Below are 24410 nucleotides of genomic sequence, written 5' to 3'. Positions count from 1 at the left end.
GAGTACATCAATTATTGTATGTTTTACGTCATTATCATTAAATAGTCGCAATTCATAAAATGCTTGAATGCTTTCATTTTTCTCGAATTGGTAAACAAAACTCACTATTCTAAGAGCCGCAATGGTACGTGAATACAAGACGACATCACTAAATCAGTCCTTGAAGAGCCGCAGTCTGACCAAGCCCCTGATTTAGATCATTTAAACGTGCGTAGCTCCAGTGGCATTCCTAACATCGGAAGAGGAGCGTTCCAGACGGCCCCAAGTCGGCGAATGCTCTACGGAGGGGACCTTTGTCTTGCGAGGCCAGGCACGGTGTGTCCTCCTATAGAGTGGTGGTAGTACTTTTGCGTTCCTGGAGAACAGCGCGTTATCGAAAAATACCGTTTAAACAAACTCGGAAATAACATGGGGGGCTAAAGCACGGCAGTCGGCGACAAGGCGCGAGACGTGCAACGCAGGCCCGAGCAATGAGCGAGGCGCATGAGTCGCATCCAAGAAGCATCCAGCAGCGTCCCACCGATCCAGCAGCATCCCACCGATCCAGCAGCATCCCACCGATCCAGCAGCATCCCGATGCCTCGTGCGACGTCTACTCCGAAGCAGCTGGGCGGCCGCTTACCACCCCCCGCGGCAACACACCTCCGCTCGCTCGCGTTGCATCCAATTCATATCCGCGCTTTTATATATGTATATATGTGTGTGTGTGCAGTGAAACCTTGGATTGCGAGTAACTTAGTCTGCGAGTGTTTTTGCAAGACGAGCAGAAATGTTAATTCAATATTAATTTGGTAAACGAGCGAGGTCTTGCAATACGAGCAGTACGTACAGTAAATACGCTTTGTCTGCCGAGCGTCACGTGATCACAGCTGAGCCGATGGTTCTTCTCTCTTTCTCTCTCGCTGCGGGATTGTGGGTAATCGTCTCCCATGCTCGGTCTCAGTCGGCGTGCCTCACTCGTATGGTCAACATCCGTGCGAGCGTCGACTGTTTACTATATAGTGTTGTGACCACGTGTGTGTGTGCGTAAAGCATTTTTTGTATTTTGTGTCCAAGTGTAGTGACTTCTTTAGTAGCTGTACTGCAAGTGGAAGTCGTCCTACACAATAATCCTCCTCTCCTCTCTCTCGTCTCCCTCACACCAGCCACGATTACATCTAATTAATACATTTGATTACTTTATCTAAAATTTGAATAATCAAAATAGAAAAAGGTATTTTGCATTAATAATTTTTATACGAACACAGTATTTTTTGGGTTGTGGAACGAACCTTCCGAGTTTCCATTGCTTCTCACGGGGAAATCCGCTTTGATACACGAGCGCTTTGGATGACGAGCACGTTTCCCGGACACGGACCACGCTCGCGATCCAAGGTCTCGCTGCTCATTCCAAAAACTTTCTCCCCGAACAATATTCCCTCGTCGCGCCATATCACAAGCATCGTCACCTTCTCCGGCGTGTATCTTGAGGTGGAACTTGAGCTCGTAGGGCTGCGCAAACGCTTTGCCGCAGGCTCCGCACGCCAGGCTCGCCTTCTCCTTGGCGTGCGTCCGCCGCACGTGGCTGTCGTGCGCCGCGTGCGACGCGAACGCCTTGCCGCAGTGGCGGCACTTGAAGGGCTTCTCGCCCGAGTGCTGGCGGATGTGGGTGCGCAGGATGGACGACGCGGTGAACGCCTGGCGCGCGTGCGTGTGTGTGTGTGGGTGTGTGGGTGGGCGTGTGTGTGTGCGTGTGTGTGGTGTGTGTGTGGTGTGTGGGTGGTGTGTGGGTGGTGTGTGAGTGGTGTGTGTGTGTGGTGGTGTGTGGTGTGTGTGAGTGTGTGTGTGGTGTGTGGGGTGTGGTGTGTGGTTGTGTGTGTGAGTGTGTGTGTGTGGTGTGTGTGTGTGTGTGGTGTGTGTGGGGTGTGTGTGGTGTATGTGGGTGTGAGTGTGTGTGGTGTGTGGTTGTGTGGGTGAGTGTGTGAGTGTGGGGTGGTGTGTGGTGTGTGTGTGAGTGTGTGTGGTGTGTGTGGGGTGTGTGTGGTGTATGTGGGTGTGAGTGTGTGTGGTGTGTGTGTGGTTGTGTGTGAGTGTGTGTGTGAGTGTAGTTGTGTGGGCGTGTGTGGTGTGTGGGGTGTATGGGTGTGGTGTGTGTGTGGGGTGGTGTGTGTGTGGTGTATGGGTGTGGCGTGCGTGTGTATGGTGGTGTGTGTGTGATGTGTGTGGTGTGTGTGTGGGGTGGAGTGTGTGTGGTGTATGGGTGTGGTGTGTGTGTGGGGTGGTGTGTGTGTGGTGTATGGGTGTGGCGTGCGTGTGTATGGTGGTGTGTGTGTCATGTGTGTGGTGTGTGTGTGGGGTGGAGTGTGTGTGGTGTATGGGTGTGGTGTGTGTGTGAGTGTGGGGTGGTGTGTGTGGTGGTATATATGTGTTGGTGTATATGTGTGGAGGTGTGTGTGGGGTGGTGTGTGTCGTGTGTGTGGGTGTCGTGTGTGTGTGGTGGTGTGTGTGTGGGTGTGTGAGTGTGGGGTGTGTGGGGTCGTGTGTGTGGTGTGTGAGTGTGTGGCGTTTTTGTGTGGTGGCAGTGTGTGTGGTGGTGGTGTGTGGATGTGGCGTATGTGTGGGGTGTGTGTATTGGTGTATGTGTGTGTGTGGGGTACGTGTGGTGGTATATATGTGTTGGTGTATATGTGTGGTGGTGTGTGTGTGGGGGGTGTGTGTGTATGGTGTGTGTGTGGTGGTATGTGTGTGTGGGGTGTGTGTGTATTGGTGTATGTGTGTGTGTGGTGGTGTGTGTAGTGGTGGTGTATGTGTGTGTGTGGTGTGTGTGTGGTGGTGTATGTGTGTGTGTGGTGGTGTGTGTAGTGGTGTTGGACACAACAAACAGAAATGGGTAAATTTAACACGACCGATATTATGATTCAGAATACAGATTTCATTTTTTGGTGGGGTGGAGGAGGGTTTACGACACACATTTCCCTTGCGAGGTCTGAACCAATCATCAATTGTGTGGGTGGACTGAAGTGGCAATGGGCCGGAACACTCCATTGTTGTAGGGGCGGTGGAGGGGGTGAAACTCTAAAGCGGACTACGGCCTTACGGAAGGAACCAGGATTATTTTATTTTATTTTACTTTTATTAATTTTAATTTTAATTTTTTACCTACATGACTTTACCGAAAAAAACCTAAGAATATGAAAAGGAACCAGGAAACAAGTCCATAAATAAATCTATATCCTGCACACTGGAGACCCATAGAGTTACACAGAGACCCATAGAGGTACACAGAGACCCATAGAGTTACACAGAGACCCATGGAGTTACTCAGAGACCTATAGAATTACTCAGAGACCCATAGAGTTACACAGAGACCCATAGAGTTACACAGAGACCCATAGAGTTACACAGAGACCCATAGAGTTACACAGAGACCCATAGAATTACTCAGAGACCCATAGAGTTACACAGAGACCCATAGAGATACACAGAGACCCATAGAGTTACACAGAGACCCATAGAGATACACAGAGACCCATAGAGTTACACAGGAGACCCATAGAGTTACACAGAGACCCATAGAGTTACACAGAGACCCATAGAGTTACACAGAGACACATAGAGATACACAGAGACACATAGAGTTACACAGAGACCCATAGAGTTACACAGAGACCCATAGAGATACACAGAGACCCATAGAGTTACACAGAGACCCATAGAGTTACACAGAGACACATAGAGTTACACAGAGACCCATAGAGTTACACAGAGACCCATAAAATTACTCAGAGACCCATAGAGTTACACAGAGACCCATAGAGTTATACAGAGACCCATAGAGTTACACAGAGACTCATAGAGATACACAGAGACCCATAGAGATACACAGAGACCCATAGAGTTACACAGAGACCCATAGAGATACACAGAGGACCCATAGAGATACATAGAGACCCATAGAGATACACAGAGACCCATAGAGTTACACAGAGACCCATAGAGTTGCACAGAGACCCATAGAGTTACACAGAGACCCATAGAGGTACACAGAGACCCATGGAGTTACACAGAGACCCATAGAGTTACGCAGATAACCATAGAGATACACAGAGACCCATAGAGATACACAGATACCCATAGAGTTACATAGACCCATAGAGATACACAGAGACCCATGGAGATACACAGATACCCATAGAGTTACACAGAGACCCATAGAGATACACAGAGACCCATAGAGTTACACAGAGACCCATAGAGTTAGTTCAACGCGTAGGCTTTCACAACCAATATCATCCAGAATATGGGAGGGGGGGGGGGGCAGTGGGGAGGGGCAGTTTGGGAGTGAGGGCAGTTGGGGAGGTGGGGGCAGTTGGGGGGGGGGTAGTTGGGGGGGGGGACAGTTGGGGAGGGGCAGTTGGGGAGGGGCAGTTGGGGAGGGGCAGTTGGGGGGGCAGTTGGGGAGGGGCAGTTGGGGGAGAGGCAGTTGGGGAGGGGCAGTTGGGGAGGGGCAGTTGGGGGGGGCAGTTGGGGAAGGGCAGTTGGGGAGGGGCAGTTGGGGGAGGGGCAGTTGGGGAGGGGCAGTTGGGGAGGGGCAGTTGGGGAGAGGCAGTTGGGGAGGGGCAGTTGGGGAGGGGCAGTTGGGGAGGGGCAGTTGGGGAGAGGCAGTTGGGAGGGGCAGTTGGGGAGGGGCAGTTGGGGAGGGCAGTTGGGGAGGGGCAGTTGGGGGGGACAGTTGGGGGGGCAGTTGGGGGGGACAGTTGGGGAGAGGCAGTTGGGGAGGGGCAGTTGGGGAGGGGCAGTTGGGGAGGGGCAGTTGGGAGGGGCAGTTGGGGAGGGGCAGTTGGGGAGGGGCAGTTGGGAGAGGCAGTTGGGGAGGGGCAGTTGGGGAGAGGCAGTTGGGGAGGGGCAGTTGGGGAGGGGCAGTTGGGGAGAGGCAGTTGGGGAGGGGCAGTTGGGGAGGGGCAGTTGGGGAGAGGCAGTTGGGGAGAGGCAGTTGGGGAGGGGCAGTTGGGGAGAGGCAGTTGGGGAGGGCAGATGGGAGGGGCAGTTGGGGAGGGGCAGTTGGGGAGGGGCAGTTGGGGAGGGGCAGTTGGGGAGGGGCAGTTGGGGAGAGGCAGTTGGGGAAGGGCAGTTGGGGAGGGGCAGTTGGGGAGGGGTAGTTGGGGAGGGGCAGTTGGGGAGGGGCAGTTGGGGGAGGTGCAGTTGGGGGAGGGTCAGTTGGGGAGGGGCAGTTGGGAGGGGCAGTTGGGGAGGGGCAGTTGGGGAGGGTCAGTTGGGGAAGGGCAGTTGGGGAGGGGCAGTTGGGGAGGGGCAGTTGGGGAGGGGCAGTTGGGGGAGGTGCAGTTGGGGGAGGGTCAGTTGGGGAGGGCAGTTGGGGAGGGGCAGTTGGGGAGGGGCAGTTGGGGAGGGTCAGTTGGGGAAGGGCAGTTGGGGAGGGGCAGTTGGGGAGGGGCAGTTGGGGAGGGGCAGTTGGGGAGGGGCAGTTGGGGAGGTGCAGTTGGGGGAGGTGCAGTTGGGGGAGGTGCAGTTGGGGGAGGTGCAGTTGGGGAAGGGCAGTTGGGGAGGGGCAGTTGGGGAGGGGCAGTTGGGGGGGCAGTTGGGGAGGGGCAGTTGGGGAGGGACAGTTGGGGAGGGGCAGTTGGGAGGGGCAGTTGGGGGGGGTAGTTGGAGAGGGGCAGTTGGGGGGGGGGACAGTTAGGAGGGGCAGTTGGGGGAGCTGCAGTTGGGGAAGGGCAGTTGGGGAGGGGCAGTTGGGGAGAGGCAGTTGGGGAGGGGCAGTTGGGGAAGGGCAGTTGGGGGAGCTGCAGTTGGGGAAGGGCAGTTGGGGAGAGGCAGTTGGGGAGGGGCAGTTGGGGGGGGGCAGTTAGGGGGGGGGCAGTTGGGCAGGGGCAGTTGGGGAGGGGCAGTTGGGGAGGGGCAGTTTGGGGGGGCAGTCAGAGCGAGCAGTTAAGGGGGGAGGGGACAGTTGACGGGGGGCAGTTGGGTGAGTGGGGGACCGCCACGGTCCAGGAGATGGTGGGGACACAGGGAAATATTCCTAGACATTTAAAGCTGTGCATCAATAACGATGCAGTTCATTTATTGTAAACTAATCTAAGAAACTAAACCATTTTTTTATGCCTACCAGGTAAGGGCCACCCAGCTACGTAGGTTTTTTTTGTCCCACGAATGACGGCTCAACACGAAGTGGCTTCATCACGTGGCAAAAAAAACTGTACAGCAAGCGGGCAAAATCCTCTGAATGCGATGCCACCGGTACGGTGATTCTCCACCCTCACCGTAAAGGAGGGCAAACACTCTAGGATCACCTTCCTGGCTCCCCCCACACCCCCCCAAACCCCCCCCCCCCTTCCTTGGCTCCTCCCCCCTCCTCCTCTTACCCTATATAATAATGCCCCATCACAAATAACTCCAACTACAGTTATTTTGCTGTGCCTTTTTACACCCGATGAAGGAAGCTTGTGTTGCCTCCGAAACGTCGTGATTCATTATATTATTTCTATTATTTTTATTTAATTTATTATTTACTATTTATCTATTTTTACCTACGTGACTTTACCGAAAAAACCTAAGAGTATAGGGCAAACACCCTCCATCGAGGGGGACGGTCCACCGACATCCCCATGGAGAGAGAGAGAGACGGAACTCCACAGCGGGACTCTTGCTACTGCATCGGCGGTGGCTCGGAGATGTTAACTCCCTCGCCTGGTATCCAGGAGGTCGTGGGTTCGATCCTGACCATGGAGATTGCGTGTCTCTCTCTCTCTCTGATCATCATCGGCAGTGGCTCGGAGATGTTAACTTCCTCGCCTGGTATCCAGGAGGTCGTGGGTTCGATCCTGACCCTGGAGATTGCGTGTCTCTCTCTCTCTCTCTCTCATCATCATCACGGTATCGAGATGTCAACTTCCTCGCCTGGTTTGCAGGAGGTCGACGGTTCGATCCTGACCCTGGAGATTGCGTGTCTCTCTCTCTCTCTGATCATCATCGGCAGTGGCTCGGAGATGTCAACTACCTCGCCTGATATGCAGGAGGTCGAGGGTTCGATCCTGACCATGGAGATTGCGTGTCTCTCTCTCTCTCTCTCATCATCATCGGCAGTGGCTCGGAGATGTTAACTCCCTCGCCTGATATGCAGGAGGTCGAGGGTTCGATCCTGACCCTGGAGATTGCGTGTCTCTCTCTCTCTCTCTCTCATCATCATCGGCAGTGGCTCGGAGATGTTAACTCCCTCGCCTGATATGCAGGAGGTCGAGGGTTCGATCCTGACCCTGGAGATTGCGTGTCTCTCTCTCTCTCTCTCTGATCATCATCGGCAGTGGCTCGGAGATGTTAACTCCCTCGCCTGATATGCAGGAGGTCGTGGGTTCGATCCTGACCCTGGAGATTGCGTCTCTCTCTCTCTCTGATCATCATCACGGTGTCGAGATGTCAACTACCTCGCTTGGTCTACAGGAGGTCGTGGGTTCGATCCTGACCCTGGAGATTGCGTGTCTCTCTCTCTCTCTCTCTGATCATCATCACGGTATCGAGATGTTAACTCCCTCGCCTGATATGCAGGAGGTCGTGGGTTCGATCCCGACCCTGACGCCTGCTGCTGTAGATTTGGAATCTCTGTGTCTCATTCCCCGTGGTCCCTTTGACTCTGTGTCGGCTTCTCCAGGTGTTCCCCCCTGCACATTGAAAATCAACGCCACGCGCTTCAGAGCATCGTGGCTGCTGCTCTACAGACCCACGTGACGATGATGATAAACCACCTTGGTTGAGCCATCATTCGCGATTGCCAGGGTCGCTGCTGAGATAAAGGTGCGTCATAATCTTGATTTGAAGCTTTCGTGACTGCAGGCATCCACACTCTTTGGTCCTTTCGGTGAAGTCACGTGAGTCGAAACACAATAAACCAAATCACGACGTTTCGATCGCAACACAAGCAGTCTTCACCCGTTGGCCCGACTTCAGAAATGTTCTTGCTGTGGTTGTCCCAGCTGATGGAGACCGGCTTGTGTTGCGATCGAAACGTCGTGTTTTGTTTAATTTTATTTCTACCTACGCGATTTTACCGAAAGAACCAAAGAGCAGAGCTACGTCTAGGCCGAGTGGGCCTCACCTGTGGCAGTGAAGAAAGAATAAATAAACAATCTTCTTGGTTCTTTCGGTAAAGTCACGTAGAAGGGAAACAACAAAACAATAAAACACAACAAAACAATTCTCACGACGCCTCGGCCACAACGCAAGCAGCCGTCCTCAGGCGAAGAATTTTAAATCGAAATAAACAATCGTTTAGTTCAGCGAGAGACGGGCCGATGCGCGCTCATCCTTCAGCGGATGGACCCTGACCTTGCTGCAGTAGACGCACTTGTAGGGCCTCTCGCCGGAGTGGACGCGCATGTGCTTGTTGAGGCTGGACGACTGCGAGAAGCTCTTGCCGCACACGGTGCACTGTGTTGACAAAGAAGATGAGGACAGGTCAGTTATCCGGGTTCGTAGCGCAGTTACCCGAACCGATACACCACCGCTCACCCGTGTTGAACAAGACAAAGGTTCCCCGCATAGACTGGGAACACAGACTGTTGGTGCAAGTTCTGTCAGCGAGCACCTAAGGCACACGAGGGGGTGGGTGGCCAGCACAACGCCCGGCCGCCTTTGTCTCCCCAGTGGCGATGTTTACTAGACACCGCACCAGGTACTCATTTGAGGCTGAGCCGACCTAGCGGAGGCCCAGGACCGGCTCAGATAGTCGTCACTGGTGTTGGCCGTGAGCGGGAATGGATCTCGGGTCGCCGGGTTTGGAGCGCATACAAATATATGTGCGTGGACTTGATGATTCTCCCGTAGAGGCTTTCACAGCACGAGGATGAGGTGCGTGAAAGGCAACTCCGTCCCTCCATTAACGGCAAACACACCCAACTCGGAGGAAGCTTCACTGTCAAAAGACCACGTGTCCAGGTCTGTCGAGGCGACATTCAGACGCTGTCGTCTCGACAGACCTGTTCTTCACCTGAGGACGGCTGCTTGCGTTGTGGCCGAAACGTCGTGAGAATTATTTTATTATGTTTTATTTGTATTATTTTATTACTTCCCTTCTACGTGACTTTACCGAAAGAACCAAGAAGATGAATCTCTGCAGTCACGAAAGCTTTAAATCGAAACATAAAAATGTTTTATTTTTATTATTTTATTACTTCCTTTCTACGTGACTTTACCGAAAGAACCAAGAAGAGGAATCCCTGCAGTCACGAAAGAAGCTTTAAATCGAAAGAAATGAAAATAATATAGGACGACGTTTCGATGGCAAGCAAGCGAGGAGCAAGCAAGAGCTAGCTTATCGACACAAGATATAACCTTGTTGTAACAGCTCTCTCGCCGGCTCAGCAGTTCCACCACCGGATTATTTTTTCCCGCCTGAAGACACGACCGCTTGTGTTGCGATCGAAACGTCGCGATCTGTTTTATTTTTCATTTTGTTTTATTTTTTCTACCCACGTGACTTTACCGAAAGAAACAAAGAGTATGAATCCCTGCTGTCACGAAAGCCTCAATCAAGATTGACACGTACACTGCTTGGTGCTCATAGTCACGTGCACGCGTATATTCGCACACATATCAGAATCAGAATATTTATTTAAACTACAGGAGGAGTCCGATGAGCTAATAAGCTCTTTCTCACAGATGTCCAGTAGGGGCAACTTGTAAACACATTACAACAACAAATATTACAAAAACAAATCACCAAAACAAATACAACTAAACCATCTGCATCCTACCAGACAAAGCCCACGGAGGTATTAACCTCTTTTTCAGAAGCGACCTGGCCACAAATGAAAACGCTCAACAAGGCGGCCCCACCATTTGGACATTTGTAGCCCCAAACAGAATTTAAATAACCTCAGGTGCACGTTTCTAAATGTGGTGGGAAAGAAAAGAATCGAACTCGAGCCCGCCCGCCCGCCCGTACGTACACGCCCGCACGTGACATGTCGCAATCGGGTACCCGATACCCGTACCCTACTCGATACCCGGCTACCCGTACCCGGCCGAGTATCGGGTACGGGTACGGTTAACCCGGGTAACCGTTTGCGACCCTGGTGCGGCCGGGTACGGGTACGGGTAAGGAATCAAAACCCGTTTGCGACCTCTGCCGCACACATGTACACGCCCGCACGCACACGCCCACGTACCTTGTGCGGCCGGTGCTTCTCGTGCACGTGCAGGATGTGCACGCGCAGGCGGTCGCGCTTCTCGAAGGAGCGGGTGCACAGGTTGCACGGGTACTTGCGGTCGCCGAGGTCCACGCAGCGCGTGTACTTGAGGTGCTTGTCGCGGTAGTAGCGGTACGCGAACACCTTGCCGCAGCGCTCGCAGCGGTAGCCCTCGCCGCTCTCTGCGTGCACGCCACACGGCAAGGGATAAGACAAAGGTCCCCCCTCCCGTGTAGACTTAACAGACCGCCGGGGCAAGTGCTGTGAAGGCGAGCAGCACCTGCGAAGGCCGGCACGGCGCACGACGGGGTCGGGTGGCCAACGCCACGCCGTGCCGCCTTCGTCTCCCGATGTTTAAACACCGCACCAGGTGCTCGTTTGAGGCTGAGTCGACCTAGGAGAGGCCCAGCAACGGTTCAGATGATCGTCACCGGTGTTGGCCGTGAGTGGCAATCGAGCTCGGGCCGCCGGGTCCGTAGTGGTGGAGCTGATGGTGAGGCCCCATCTCTTAGAGGCATGCTCCAGGTTCAGCAGTAATGTCTCCACTTACCAGATCATCAACATATGCAATATAGTTGAACAACAGGGAGCTATCGCTCGACCGCACCCGGGCAACAGCCAGCCTCCAATTTTACCTGTACCAGATTAAGATCCCTCTGGTACAGTCAGGGAAAGTCTTGAACTGCGTGGTCAAAGAAGATCTTAAATAGTGTAAGGGCCAGAAAAAAATCCTTGTGGAGCCCCAAGGTGAACAGGAAATGTCTCCTACTCCCATCCACGCAGCATCAGCCAGACCTGCCCACCATCATAAAGGTCCTCAAATGATTGTGAGCAGAGTCAGGGACTCTGAAAGCACGCACAACAACCCAAAGCCCTGATCTATTGATAGCATCAGAGGCCTTGACCAGGCCAAACAACGCAGAGATGTAGGTCCCGTTGATATTACCTACACCTCTGCTGGAGGAGACTAACAGAACAAATGGGGTCCGTGCACATTGGGGCTTTGCGAGCCTCTCCTCAGCGTGGCTGGCAAGGCGATGTTTAATTATTCTTTCCAGGGCCTTTACCAGCACTGAGGAGCGAGATGGCCCAAAAGTTTTTGCAATCAGAACAGTCCCGATAAAAAAAGAACATGGAGGACCACCAGAGCATCCTTGGAATCATGCGGAACTGGTCGTGTGGACCAGCCCCATTGTAATGATGTGGCATAGAGGAGTTTGCACGCCACCCTCTCTCAGCAGTTACTTTGAGAGGTCATCTCTACCTGCTGCTTTGTATGTACGTTGAACTTCCTTCGCACCGTACGTAGCCAACCGTGCTAATCGGATGTGCGATTTACCTGGTCTCATGCTCTGGATCGTCCTTCGCACTTCCTCAACAGATGGCACACCATCCAGCCACTCACAGGGGGTGACAACTTCTTCCAATGTTTGAGGCACCGCAGCCCCAGCAGGATCAAAGCCCCCCTTTCCCCATGATGTTGTTTCAGCCGAGGGGTTTTATCTCCCACAAGACCTCACAGAAATGCTCGGTAAAGCTGCCAGACCCATTCCTGGGGGTCGGAGATCAGATCACCTTTCTTTCCCTGAAGCATGGGGAATAGGTGAGGCGCTGCGAGCTACTTTGCTATCGACACCAACCACCATCGTACCATCAGCCGTGACCGCCTCTCCATATCCTTCCACGTCTCCTCCTCCTGCCATCCTCCCATCGCCCACCGCCATCGCCATCACCGTCGTTTTCACCGCCGCCGCCGCGGCCGCCATCACCATCATCAGACCGCCGTCGCCGCCGCCGGCGGCGCCCACCCCGGCCGCCGCGGCCTCCGCGTCTTCCGCCGCGGGGCTCGCCGCGTCTCCGCCGCCCGGCCCGGGTCCCGGCCCGCGTCCCGGGCCCGCTCCGGGACTCGAGGCCGCGGCCGTCGGGAGCCTGAGCCCCACGGGGATGCCCAGGAACTGCAGGTAGGCGGACTCGCCGTACCACACGAGGAGCTCGCGGCCCGAGGGGACGTCGCGGCTCGCCTCGTACACGATGGAGCGGCCGCTCTGCAGCGCCACGAGGTTCTGCTCGGAGGAGCTCCGCGCGCAGTTCACCAGCGACATCCAGTTGCCCGCCGCGCCGCGCCCGTCGATGAAGTGGCTCAGGCGGCCCCCCTCGAAAATCTGTGGGGTGGGAGGCAGTAGGGGGCGGAGTGTTGAATGGAGGGTTTGTTGTGGTGGAGGGGGAGACCAGGGCAGGAAAACAAAGATAAGCTTCAGATTTGGGCGGTTTGGGGGTGTTTGGGGGATGAGTGGCATGAGGTTTTGGAGGAAGTGGAAAGGTGGCAGAGTGGTAGAGGTAGGGGTAAGGAGAACGTGGCAGTGGAGGAGGTGATGGTGGAACTAGAGGTCGACGTCATGGATGATGAAGGGATGAGATGGTGGTGGTGATGGTGATTGTGGTGGGGGTGGGGTTGTCGTCCGTAGAAGGTGACGGTAGTTGCGGTGCGACCGTGGTCACTGCTGTCGAGAATTTCGAGCTCGCGACTCGTGAGTCTCCCACACACGCACACACACACACACACGCGTCGGTGTTCGTGCGAGCGAGCGAGCAAGACGGACTCTCACCTCCCACATGTGCGAGTTGTCGTCGTGCGTCTTGATCTCGCTGGGCGAGACGACGCGGCCCGCGTAGGGCCCGAAGCGCGTGCCCCGCGCCACGAGGCCCCGCGTGCAGAACACCCCGTAGTGCGCCTCGGTGCCCAGCCACGTGTGCAGGATGCTGAGGCCTGTCTCACGCGTGCACGTGAGAGACACGTGTGACTATGTCTCACGCATAGACGTGAGAGACACGTGTGACTACGTCTCGCGTAGACGTGAGAGACACGGGATGCACGTGAGAGACACGTGGGACTACGTCTCACGTAGACGTGAGAGACACGGGTGACTACGTCTCGCGTAGACGTGAGAGACACGGGGTGCGCGTGAGAGACACAGGGTGCACGTGAGAGACACAGGTGACTACGTCTTGCGTAGACGTGAGAGACACGGGGTGTGCGTGAGAGACACGTGGGACTACGTCTCGCGTAGACGTGAGAGACACGGGGTGCGCGTGAGAGACACGGGGTGCGCGTGAGAGACACGTGGGACTACGTCTCGCGTAGACGTGAGAGACACGGGGTGCGCGTGAGAGACACGTGGGACTATGTCTCGCGTGAGAGACACGGGGTGCACGTGAGAGACACGTGTGACTACGTCTCGCATGCACGTGAGAGACACGGGGTGCACGTGAGAGACACGGGTCACTACCGTCACACCCAACGCACCTTCAGGGAGGTTGAGAGACTCGCGATCCAGTGGCACAGTCTGAGGCCTCACACCTGGGAGAGGCAAAGACGAACAGGTGAGGGAGGCACACCGCGGACGTGTGAGAGGAGGTAAAGGGAGGAGCCGGGGGGCAGGTGCGGGTGGGAGGTGGGGTGGGGGCCGGGGTATCTCTCTCTCTGCCCCGTTGGGATCTCTCTCCATTCATCTCTCCCCACTCTCTCCCCATCGCTTCTTTCCGCCTCTTCAAGGATGCACACACACAACACGTACATGTGTAACTTCAATAGAGCCTGTATGCGGTGTGAGTTGACTAGTCGGCACGGGAGGTAATGACAGGGGAGTCAGTTGTAAGTGCGAAGGGACTGGTGGCCACGGGAGGTAATGACAGGGGCATCAGTTGTGAGTACGAAGGGACTGGTGGCTACGGGAGGTAATGACAGGGGCATCAGTTGTGAGTGCGAAGGGACTGGTGGCCACGGGAGGTAATGACTGGGGCATCAGTTGTGAGTGCGAAGAGACTGGTGGCCACGGGAGGTAATAACAGGGGAGTCAGTTGTGAGTGCGAAGGGACTGGTGGCTACGGGAGGCAATGACAGGGGAGTCAGCTGTGAGTGTGAAGGGACTTGTGGTCACGGGAGGTAATGACAGGGGAGTCAGTTGTGAGTGTGAAGGGACTGGTGGCTACGGGAGGCAATGACAGGGGAGTCAGTTGTGAGTGCGAAGGTACTGGTGGCCATGAGAGGTAATGACAGGGGAGTCAGTTGTGAGTGTGAAGGGACTGGTGGCCACGGGAAGTAATGACAGGGGAATCAGTTGTGAGTGCGAAGGGACTGGTGGCCACGGGAGGTAATGACAGGGGTATCAGTTGTGAGTGCGAAGGGACTGGTGGCCACGGGAGGTAATGACAGGGGCATCAGTTGTGAGTGCGAAGGGACTGGTGGCCACGGGAGGTAATGACAGGGGCATCAGTTGTGAGTGCGAATGGACTGGTGGCCACGGGAGGTAATGACAGGGTAGTCAGCTGTGAGGGCGAAGGGACTGGTGGCCACGGGAGGTAATGACTGGGGCATCAGTTGTGAGTGCGAAGAGACTGGTGGCCACGGAAGGTAATGACAGGGGAGTCAGTTGTGAGTGCGAAGGGACTGGTGGCTACGGGAGGTAATGACAGGGGAGTCAGCTGTGAGTGTGAAGGGACTGGTGGCCATGGGAGGTAGTGACAGGGGAGTCAGTTGTGAGTACGAAGAGACTGGCGGCCATGGGAGGTAATGACAGGGGAGTCAGTTGTGAGTGCGAAGGGACTGGTAGCCATGGGAGGTAATGACAGGGGTATCAGTTGTGAGTACGAGGGGACTGGTGGCTACGAGAATGATTGAGAAGGGAGCGTGGTCGGGTGACGGAAGAGGACGGTGGAGTCTGCCGGTGGAGCGAGCGTTCAGAGTCAGCGAGAATGATCGAGAAGGGGGGCGTGGCCTCGTGTAGGTATAAAAGGGGGACCTGCGCGGGAGACTCGGGGCTGTTGCGGTGGGGGTCTCCGCCTGATGTCAAGTGAACGTGTCTTCAATAAAGTGCCATCTCAACAGTCGTCGTCATTACACATACGCACGCACAGATTCCCACACACTCGTACACACATATACACACAGACACACCCTCGTACGCACACAATACACCTGCACACAAAGACAACGATCCCCCCGTACAGCCTTAACGGACTATTGGTGGAGTTCTGTTAGCGATCTGCACCTATGAAGATCGGCACGGCACACGAGAGAGTGGGTGACTAGCACCACCACGCCCGGCCGCCTTTGTCTCCCTCGTGGCGATGTTTACACCTGCATACACTCGCACACACGTGCCCCACGCACTCTTACACTCGCACCAAACTTAACGGCAAATATTCATGCATGGTCTCTGATACTGTTGGGGCAAGTGCTGTTAGTGAGCAGCGTCTATGAAGGCCGGCCAACAGCACACGAGGGGGTGGGTGACCAGCACCGCGCCCGGCCACCTTTGACTCCGCAGTGGCGATGTTTACGCACCGTGCCACATACTCATTTGAGGCCGAGTCAACCTAGCGGAGGCCTAGGACCCGTTCAGATAATCGTCAACCGGTGATTGCCTGAGCGGGAATCGAACTCGGGTAACCGGGTTAGTAGCACAGCGAGCAAACCATGCACTACCACTCCCCGCACACACACACGGGGGCAATGCTCGCGAGCACACACACTTTCACACACACTCCCAGCGCGAGGCCGACTAATTACATCTCGTGGAGGATCGCTCCGCTGAACAAAATAGTTCCGTGAATCATTTTGCGAGTGCGAGTTCGGGTTTTAAGTCGATGTTAAAAAGAAATGTTTCATGGAAGTTGGTTCGTAAGTGCAGGTGTTCGTAAGTTGGGTGTTCGTAAGTCGGGTGTTTATACGTCGAGGACTGCCTGTTTCCAGTTCAATGGGCAAAAACAGTTTTAGTTAAGACGCGAGGAAAAAAATAATTCAAAGGTAAGATCAAGATGTCATCACGGTCAATATGCCGTACCAAGACTGTTGTCGATGGCATTGCAAGTTATAATAATGCCAACTTGGAACGCACCGCGCACAGCATTCGCTCACTCGCATAAGGGGCATGTGTACGTTGCAGGATACCGGAATGCCTGGAGAAAACGAATGCGTTTGAGTGAGGGGGCAACACCTCTACAGATGGAACAGTTCAGAGACTCATCCACATTTGGCTGTCCTGCCTTTACCTGGCTGAGCTAGGGGTACGGCACTGTCTTAACACCCACGGGCTAGAGAGCGTGGAACAGATGGGGGTTAGTCCACACACTTTGCTGTACTGCCTTCTGCTGGCGACGCCCACCCACGGAAAGGGAGAGAATGTCGGAAACATCCGTGGGGCGATCCAGCAACCCTCGTTGCTGTCACCACACAGTGCTGGATCAGAGTAGCAACAGCAGCGTAACAACCACCACCACCACCACCGCCACCACCCACCACCGCCACCACCCACCACCGCCACCACCAGCGCAACCACCACCGTCACCGCCGTCACCGCCGCCACCCACCACTGCCACCACCACTGCCACTGTCACCGCCACCACCGTCACCACCGCCACCCACCACCACCAGACCCTACAGATGTAGAGCAACCTCCGCTGGGCAGTCACAGTCATCACCACACTCGGTGATTTTCTACCACTCATGGTCATCCTCAACACCACCACCACCACCACCAAACAACAACACAACACAGCATTCGAGCATTACTGCTACGAAACCGTCCGGGGAGGTTCGTCTTGACTCGGGTCACCATGGCAGTAAATGTGACTTTTCCCATCGTGGAGTGAGCATGAGACCGCAGGGCTGTAAACTTCACCTCTGCCCTCCAGGACCCGGCGGAGTGTGTGCATAGTACCGACAGCGTTCAAACTGCAGCATAATTGGTGCGCTCCGTGCCAGATATCGCGGGGTTATCGTGGACGGAAAGTTGACCCCTTCCAAAGCCCCCGCATGAAATAGATTCGCAAAAAGACCAAGTCAAGTTCCCTCCCCCTGCTACAGAAACTTGCAGGGCCGACCTGGCATGCACCTGCTGTTAAGCGCCGCGAACTACTGGATATGTGTGCGCAAAAAGAGCTTTGCAGCTAATAGGATTGCTCGAGTACGAATAAATATTCTGACGTCTTCTGAACTTTACCGCCCTCCCCCCTCCACATCTCTGGTCTGCTCGGTGGCAGGATCACTGCAATTTCAGCGGCAGCTCATCAACGACACTGCCAAGATTGCAGGGCGAAGCAACGCCAACAATTAGGCACCATGACGGACGCTCTGAGAACAAGACGGGGATGGCTCCTGGGCTGCCGATTCTTGGGGAACATCCCCTTGCCGACAAATCTCCGCAGAGACGTCGCGCGGACCGCACGGGGAGTATTTTTGGCACGCGGTTGTCGCCGACGACGACGACATCGATGACCACCGCTACGCTGCAACCATCATCTCAACCAAGACCTCAATTAAGTCACCTCCTCCTGGCTGCTGACTGGGGTCCCAGTGATCACCTCGCTTCTGGGACCACGCTTTGCTGCTGCTGCTGCTTCCATCCTCGAGTCTCACCACAACCCCCAGATCGGGAAGAAACGCCGCTGGCGAACGGCATGGGAACAACGCCCAGAGTTAAATTTCGATTTAAAGCTTTCGTGACTGCAGGGATTCATCTTCTTGGTTCTTTCGGTAAAGTCACGTAGAATGTAAATAATAAAATAATAACAATAAACGTTATCAAATCATATAATAAAAGAATATAATATAATAAAATATTTTATTATGTTTTATTTTTATTACTTTATTATTTCCATTCGACGTGACTTTACCGAAACAACCAAGAAAACGCCCAGAGTTATAAACACCTCCGCATAATTATGAAAGTCACCGCCAGCGTTTCGATTTAAAACTTTCGTGACTGCAGGGATTGATATTCTTGGATCTTTCCGTAAAGTCACGTAGAAGGGAAATAATAAAATAATAAAACATAATAAAATTCTCACGAAGTTTCGGCCACAACACAAGCAGCCGTCCTCAGGTGAAGAACAGAACTGTCGGAAAGACAGCATCCTAATGGACACTGCTAAGCTTGGCAGCGTATTTTAAGCTGGGTGGGAGGAGCAGAGCGCCTTGACAAAGGAGTTTACATATCAACAGAGGAGTTTAGCATATTGACGCGAAAGAACTGCTTCTACCCTACGACCATACAATAAACCGATGTGAAAAAACTAGAAAAAAACTACATCAATATAATCAATGTACTCAATATACTCTCCAATAAGCTGAGCTATTAACATTAAGTAACTGGGTATAGACTACACTATATGATGACTACCATATAATGAACCGATATAAAACTGAAATATAAACTACATCAATATAAATTTCGATTTAAAGCTTCCGTGACTGCAGGGATTCATCTTCTTGGTTCTTTCGGTAAAGTCGCGTAGAATGGAATTCTACGCGACTTTACATCAATATAATCAATTGCCTACATGAAGATGAGTCGAGTATTACATCTCCACAGTTCACATCTCGAGGTGGCCTGCGTCTCACTTGGTCCCAGGTGTCTCCTCTGTCGCTCCGTGGTCTCCGGACTCCTGGGTGTCTCGTCATGGTTCGAGATCCTCCCTTTGTCTCCAAAATGTCCAGCATCTCTCTCTCTCTCTCTCTGCATTTTTCCGTGTCTCCCGTGTCTCTACATGACCCACCCTAGTCTCCCTGTATCTCCAAGATCTCCACGTGATCTCCCCGTGTCCACCACATGACCCACCCTAGTCTCCCTGTATCTCCAGTATCTCCACGTGATCTCCCCGTGTCCACCACATGACCCACCCTAGTCTCCCTGTATCTCCAGTATCTCCACGTGATCTCCCCGTGTCCACCACGTGACCCACCCTAGTCCCCCTGTATCTCCAGCATCTCCACGTGATCTCCCCATGTCCACCACGTGACCCACCCTAGTCTCCCTGTATCTCCACATGATCTCCCCGTGTCCATCACGTGACCCACCCTAGTCTCCCTGTATCTCCAGTATCTCCACGTGATCTCCCCGTGTCCATCACGTGACCCACCCTAGTCTCCCTGTATCTCCAGCATCTCCACGTGATCTCCCCGTGTCCATCACGTGACCCACCCTAGTTTCCCTGTATCTCCAGCATCTCCACGTGATCTCCCCGTGTCCATCACATGACCCACCCTAGTTTCCCTGTATCTCCAGTATCTCCACGTGATCTCCCCGTGTCCACCACGTGACCCACCCTAGTCTCCCTGTATCTCCACGTGATCTCCCCGTGTCCACCACGTGACCCATCATAGTCTCCCTGTATCTCCAGTATCTCCACGTGATCTCCCGTGTCCATCACGTGACCCCCCTAGTCTCCCTGGATCTCCAGCATCTCCACGTGATCTCCCCGTGTCCACCACGTGACCCACCCTAGTCTCCCTGTATCTCCAGCATCTCCACGTGATCTCCCCGTGTCCACCACGTGACCCACCCTAGTCTCCCTGTATCTCCAGCATCTCCACGTGATCTCCCCGTGTCCATCACGTGACCCACCCTAGTCTCCCTGTATCTCCAGTATCTCCACGTGATCTCCCCGTGTCCACCACGTGACCCACCCTAGTCTCCCTGTAGCTCCAGTATCTCCACGTGATCTCCCCGTGTCCATCACGTGACCCACCCTAGTCTCCCTGGATCTCCAGTATCTCCACGTGATCTCCCCGTGTCCACCACGTGACCCACCCTAGTCTCCCTGTATCTCCAGTATCTCCACGTGATCTCCCGTGTCCATCACGTGACCCACCCTAGTCTCCCTGTATCTCCAATATCTCCACGTGATCTCCCCGTGTCCATCACATGACCCACCCTAGTCTCCCTGGATCTCCAGTATTTCCACGTGATCTCCCCGTGTCCATCACGTGACCCACCCTGGTCTCCCTGTATCTCCAGTATCTCCACGTGATCTCCCCGTGTCCACCACGTGACCCACCCTAGTTTCCCTGTATCTCCAGTATCTCCATGTGATCTCCCCGTGTCCATCACGTGACCCACCCTGGTCTCCCTGTATCTCCAGTATCTCCACGTGATCTCCCCGTGTCCACCACGTGACCCACCCTAGTCTCCCTGTATCTCCAGTATCTCCACGTGATCTCCCCGTGTCCATCACGTGACCCACCCTAGTCTCCCTGGATCTCCAGTATCTCCACGTGATCTCCCGTGTCCATCACGTGACCCACCCTAGTCTCCCTGTATCTCCAGTATCTCCACGTGATCTCCCCGTGTCCACCACGTGACCCACCCTAGTCTCCCTGTATCTCCAGTATCTCCACGTGATCTCCCCGTGTCCATCACGTGACCCACCCTAGTCTCCCTGGATCTCCAGTATCTCCACGTGATCTCCCCGTGTCCACCACGTGACCCACCCTAGTCTCCCTGTATCTCCAGTATCTCCACGTGATCTCCCGTGTCCATCACGTGACCCACCCTAGTCTCCCTGTATCTCCAATATCTCCACGTGATCTCCCCGTGTCCATCACATGACCCACCCTAGTCTCCCTGGATCGCCAGTATCTCCACGTGATCTCCCCGTGTCCATCACGTGACCCACCCTGGTCTCCCTGTATCTCCAGTATCTCCACGTGATCTCCCCGTGTCCACCACGTGACCCACCCTAGTTTCCCTGTATCTCCAGCATCTCCACGTGATCTCCCCGTGTCCATCACATGACCCACCCTAGTCTCCCTGTATCTCCACGTGATCTCCCCGTGTCCACCACGTGACCCACCCTAGTCTCCCTGTATCTCCAGCATCTCCACGTGATCTCCCCGTGTCCATCACGTGACCCACCCTAGTCTCCCTGGATCTCCGCATATTCTCTCCTCCATCTCCTCGCGATTTCGCCCCCCTCTCCCCGCCGTGGCCTCGCCACAACCTCCTTATGTCTCTGCGTGTCCTCCCCGCGTGTGGTGTCCTCTCACCTGCAGGAAGGCCCAGGTGAAGGCCCGAGATGGCGTGCCCTGCGACCCCTCCCCGCGGGCCCAACCTCCCGTACAGCACCGCGTGCAGCTCCGCTTCAGAGAAATAGAACCTTTGTTGCACTTGATGTTGTGGCTGATGATGATGATGATGTGGTTGATGGTGTTGCTGTTGTTGTTGTTGCCGGTGATGGTGGTGGTGGTGTTGACGTTGTTGCTGAGCTTGAGTCTGGTTCTGAGTTTGCTGTTGATGATGCTGATTGTTTTGTCGATTGTTCTGACCGTGTTGTTGATGTTGTTGTTGTTGTTGATGCTGGTGATGTTGGTGATGTTGGTGGGGACGGGACGGAGAGATGGAGGGCTCCCCCCCTATGGGGAGGAAAGGCATTGGGCGACACGGAACTTCACGGGCCTTGGGCAGCACCAGCGGCAGGGGCATTGCGAGGGGCAAGGCCGGGGTCAACTTCCCTTGCTGCTGCTGTTGCTGCTGCTGTTGCTGCTGTTGCAGGTGTTGCAGATGCTGCTGCTGCTGATGTCCATTCCCATGATGGTGCAGGTGATGGTGGTGATGGTAGGCGCGATGATGGTGGTGGTGCTGATGTAGTTGCGACGGTGGCAGTAGCAGCGCCCCCGCGTTCGGAGCAGCAACAACAGCGGCGGTGGCGGCGGCGGCGGGGAGAGCCCCTCCGTAGGGTCCCGGCGAAGGCCCCACCTCGAGGTGAAGGCCCGGGTAGGCGAAGGCCGGCCTGCAGCCCTTGAGCGCGGCCCCCTCGGCCACCAGTCCAGGCAGCAAGTGGTGGAGGCCCGCAGAGGGCCCTCCAATCCTTCGCCTCGGCGACGCCCCAGGGAAGGCCATCATGGTCCCCGGGACCTCTCCGCCTGGTTGCGGTGCTCTAGGAACGCGGGGAGCCCCTTTTGGGGGGCCATGCGAAGAGAGCGGCGGACCAGGGCGACTGGGTGGTGGCGACGGCGGCGGCGGCGGTGGTGGAGATTCAAAAGCAAACGGACGGTGAGGTGCAGACTCACGTCCTCTCTCCTCTTCGGCCTCCACCTCCTCTTCCTTCACCTCCTTCTCCTCCTCCTCCTCCTCCTCGCCGAGTGGTGTCTGCTTGCTTTGCGTGTCTCCCCTGGGATCTAGAGGCTCTGCGCCAAGGAACGGCCTCGGAATGAATCCTGCGGGGCACAACACATCGATCCCTGGGGTTACATCGGAAAAGTTGGGACAAATCGGTAACTTTATCATCATAATCATCATCAGCAGCAGCAGCAGCTGCCGTGGTCAATTCCGCTGCTGTATGAAGGTCACCCCCAAGCTACCCTCAAGGTGTCTCCATGCCTGCATGTAATTAAATCGACGGGACAGGAGGAAGATGAACGACACGTGGAATTAAAGAACGCACGCATGCAGGTTTCTAACGACGTCATTCAAAGTTTCGATTTAAAGCTTTCGTGACTGCAGGAATTCATCTTCTTGGTTCTTTCGGTAAAGTCACGTAGAAGGGAAGTAATAAAATAATAAAAATTAATTATATTATTTTATTATGTTTTATTTTTATTATTTTATTACTTCCCTTCTACGTGACTTTACCGAAAGAACCAAGAAGAAGGTCATTCAAAGTGTCAAGAAAGGGCAAGTGGGCTTGGTGGACAGAGGACGTGGTTGACGTGCAGCTACGAGACGTGCAGCGGGCAGGACACAGTCACGGCTAGAAGGGGCAGCGATGATGATGGTGGTGGTGGTGATGGTCAAGGCCTATGATACCATCAGTAGCCCTGGGCTCTGGGTTGTTCTTCATGCTTTCGGGGTCACTAACTCTCTGCTCACAATTATTAAGGACCTTCATGATGGTGGGCAGGCTACGTGGCTAAAAACTACGTGGCTGGGAGTCAGAGCAATTCCCTGTTCACCTTTGGGTGTGACAGGGATGTCCTCTGGCTCCAACATAATTGAACATCTGTTTTGACCACGTGGTTGGTGAAGCCTTTGATGGCTGTACCAGAGGAATTTTCATCTGATACAGATACAGTGGGAGGCTGATCGATGCCCGGGTGCAGTCAAGGGATGGCTCCGGTTTTACAGCAGAAGTTTCATGCTGAATCAAGCGAGCGACATTATATTTTCATCAGCTGTGCAACGCTGTGTGGATGTTACCTAGTCTGTCACTCCACACGAAACTTCAGGTCTTCTTGGCCACGGTCATGCCCTCCCTTCTCTACGCTTGCGAAACGTGGACCCACCTAATTGAACATCGTCGCCGGTTAGAAAGATTGAGGCTGGCCTGCCTAAAATTCCTCCTGGAATTAACCATCCGGGATTGTATTAGATGCTCACAAATCTTTGAAAGATCTGGACAAAGTCCCATCGGTGAGCTCCTCCGGCAGGCAAGGCTGCGTTTGGCTGGGTCATGTAGCCCACATGCCCAGCCACCACATGCCTAAACAGCTTTTGTTTGGCCGAATAGAGGGGGCTATATGGAGTGATGTGGTAGAGGCGGTTGTGAACCTGAGTGAACTTGCAGGTGACTGGTACCAGCGGTGTCAAAACTGGTCTCCTGAAGGACGCTGCTACTGGGCAGTTGGAGGCAGTCGCCCCTCAGCAACAGCGGAGGGCAGAGGAGCGATGTTCACAACAATGAGAGGAGCGCCGGGTGACTAAAACACAGCAAGTTGTCTCATTAGGGGGCACAGGTGGTGCATTGGCCAATCATCTTAGTCAGTTGACCCATGGCACCTGGGTCTATCCTGTGACCTCCTGCCAGCAGGCGTTTGACACTTCACGTGGCCTTAACATGCACATAGCCAGGTACAAGCACTGTTGTGATGTCACCACAACTTAGTGGCGAATGCCGGTTGCTGGTGGTGGTGGTGGATTGTGTGGGGAGCTCACAAATCCTTGAAAGATCTGGACACGTTCCCATCAGTGAGCTCCTCCGGTAGGCAAGGCTGCGTTGGTTGGGTGATGTAGCCCGCATGCCCAGCCACCGCATGTCCAAGCAGCTTCTGTTTGGCTGCATAAAGGGGGCTAATTGGGCACGACATGGGCTGGAGAAGAGATGAACTGATGCGGTACGGGAGGATGTGGAGCTGAGTGGACTTGAATTTCGATTTAAAGCTTTCGTGACTGCAGGGATTCATCTTCTTGGTTCTTTCGCTAAAGTCACGTAGAAGGGAAGTAATAAAATAATAAAAATAAAACATTTTTATGTTTCGATTTAAAGCTTTCGTGACTGCAGGGATTCATCTTCTTGGTTCTTTCGCTAAAGTCACGTAGAAGGGAAGTAATAAAATAATAAAAATAATAAAATAATAAAATAATTCTCACGACGTTTCGGCCACAACGCAAGCAGCCCTCCTCAGGTGAAGAACATGTCTGTCGATAAGACAGAGTCTAAATGACACGTCTTAGGCTT

The 24410-nt window shown here is 54.3% G+C and overlaps 1 protein-coding gene across 1 annotated transcript in view; it reads right to left on the bottom strand.

Moving 5' to 3' along the window:
* LOC133340716 (histone-lysine N-methyltransferase PRDM9-like) overlaps positions 1 to 21859 on the bottom strand; it is a 120324-nt gene extending 98465 nt beyond the window's left edge. Inside the window, exons 1-7 of the mRNA XM_061549107.1 lie at positions 21004 to 21859; positions 13483 to 13536; positions 12785 to 12945; positions 12017 to 12340; positions 10158 to 10358; positions 8317 to 8418; positions 1449 to 1677 (exon numbers count right to left, since the gene is read on the bottom strand). Coding sequence (XP_061405091.1) covers positions 1449 to 1677; positions 8317 to 8418; positions 10158 to 10358; positions 12017 to 12340; positions 12785 to 12945; positions 13483 to 13536; positions 21004 to 21859 — 1927 coding nt within the window. The remainder of the gene's footprint in view (positions 1 to 1448; positions 1678 to 8316; positions 8419 to 10157; positions 10359 to 12016; positions 12341 to 12784; positions 12946 to 13482; positions 13537 to 21003) is intronic.
* Positions 21860 to 24410: the final 2551 nt, after the last annotated feature.

The sequence above is a fragment of the Lethenteron reissneri genome, chromosome 10 (genome assembly GCF_015708825.2).
Source record: "Lethenteron reissneri isolate LAM-NWPU_2019-01 chromosome 10, ASM1570882v1, whole genome shotgun sequence".
In the NCBI taxonomy this organism is placed as follows: Eukaryota; Metazoa; Chordata; class Hyperoartia; order Petromyzontiformes; family Petromyzontidae; genus Lethenteron; species Lethenteron reissneri.
Note: the sequence above shows the minus strand (reverse complement) of the source record. Positions and strands in the feature narration are given on the sequence as shown.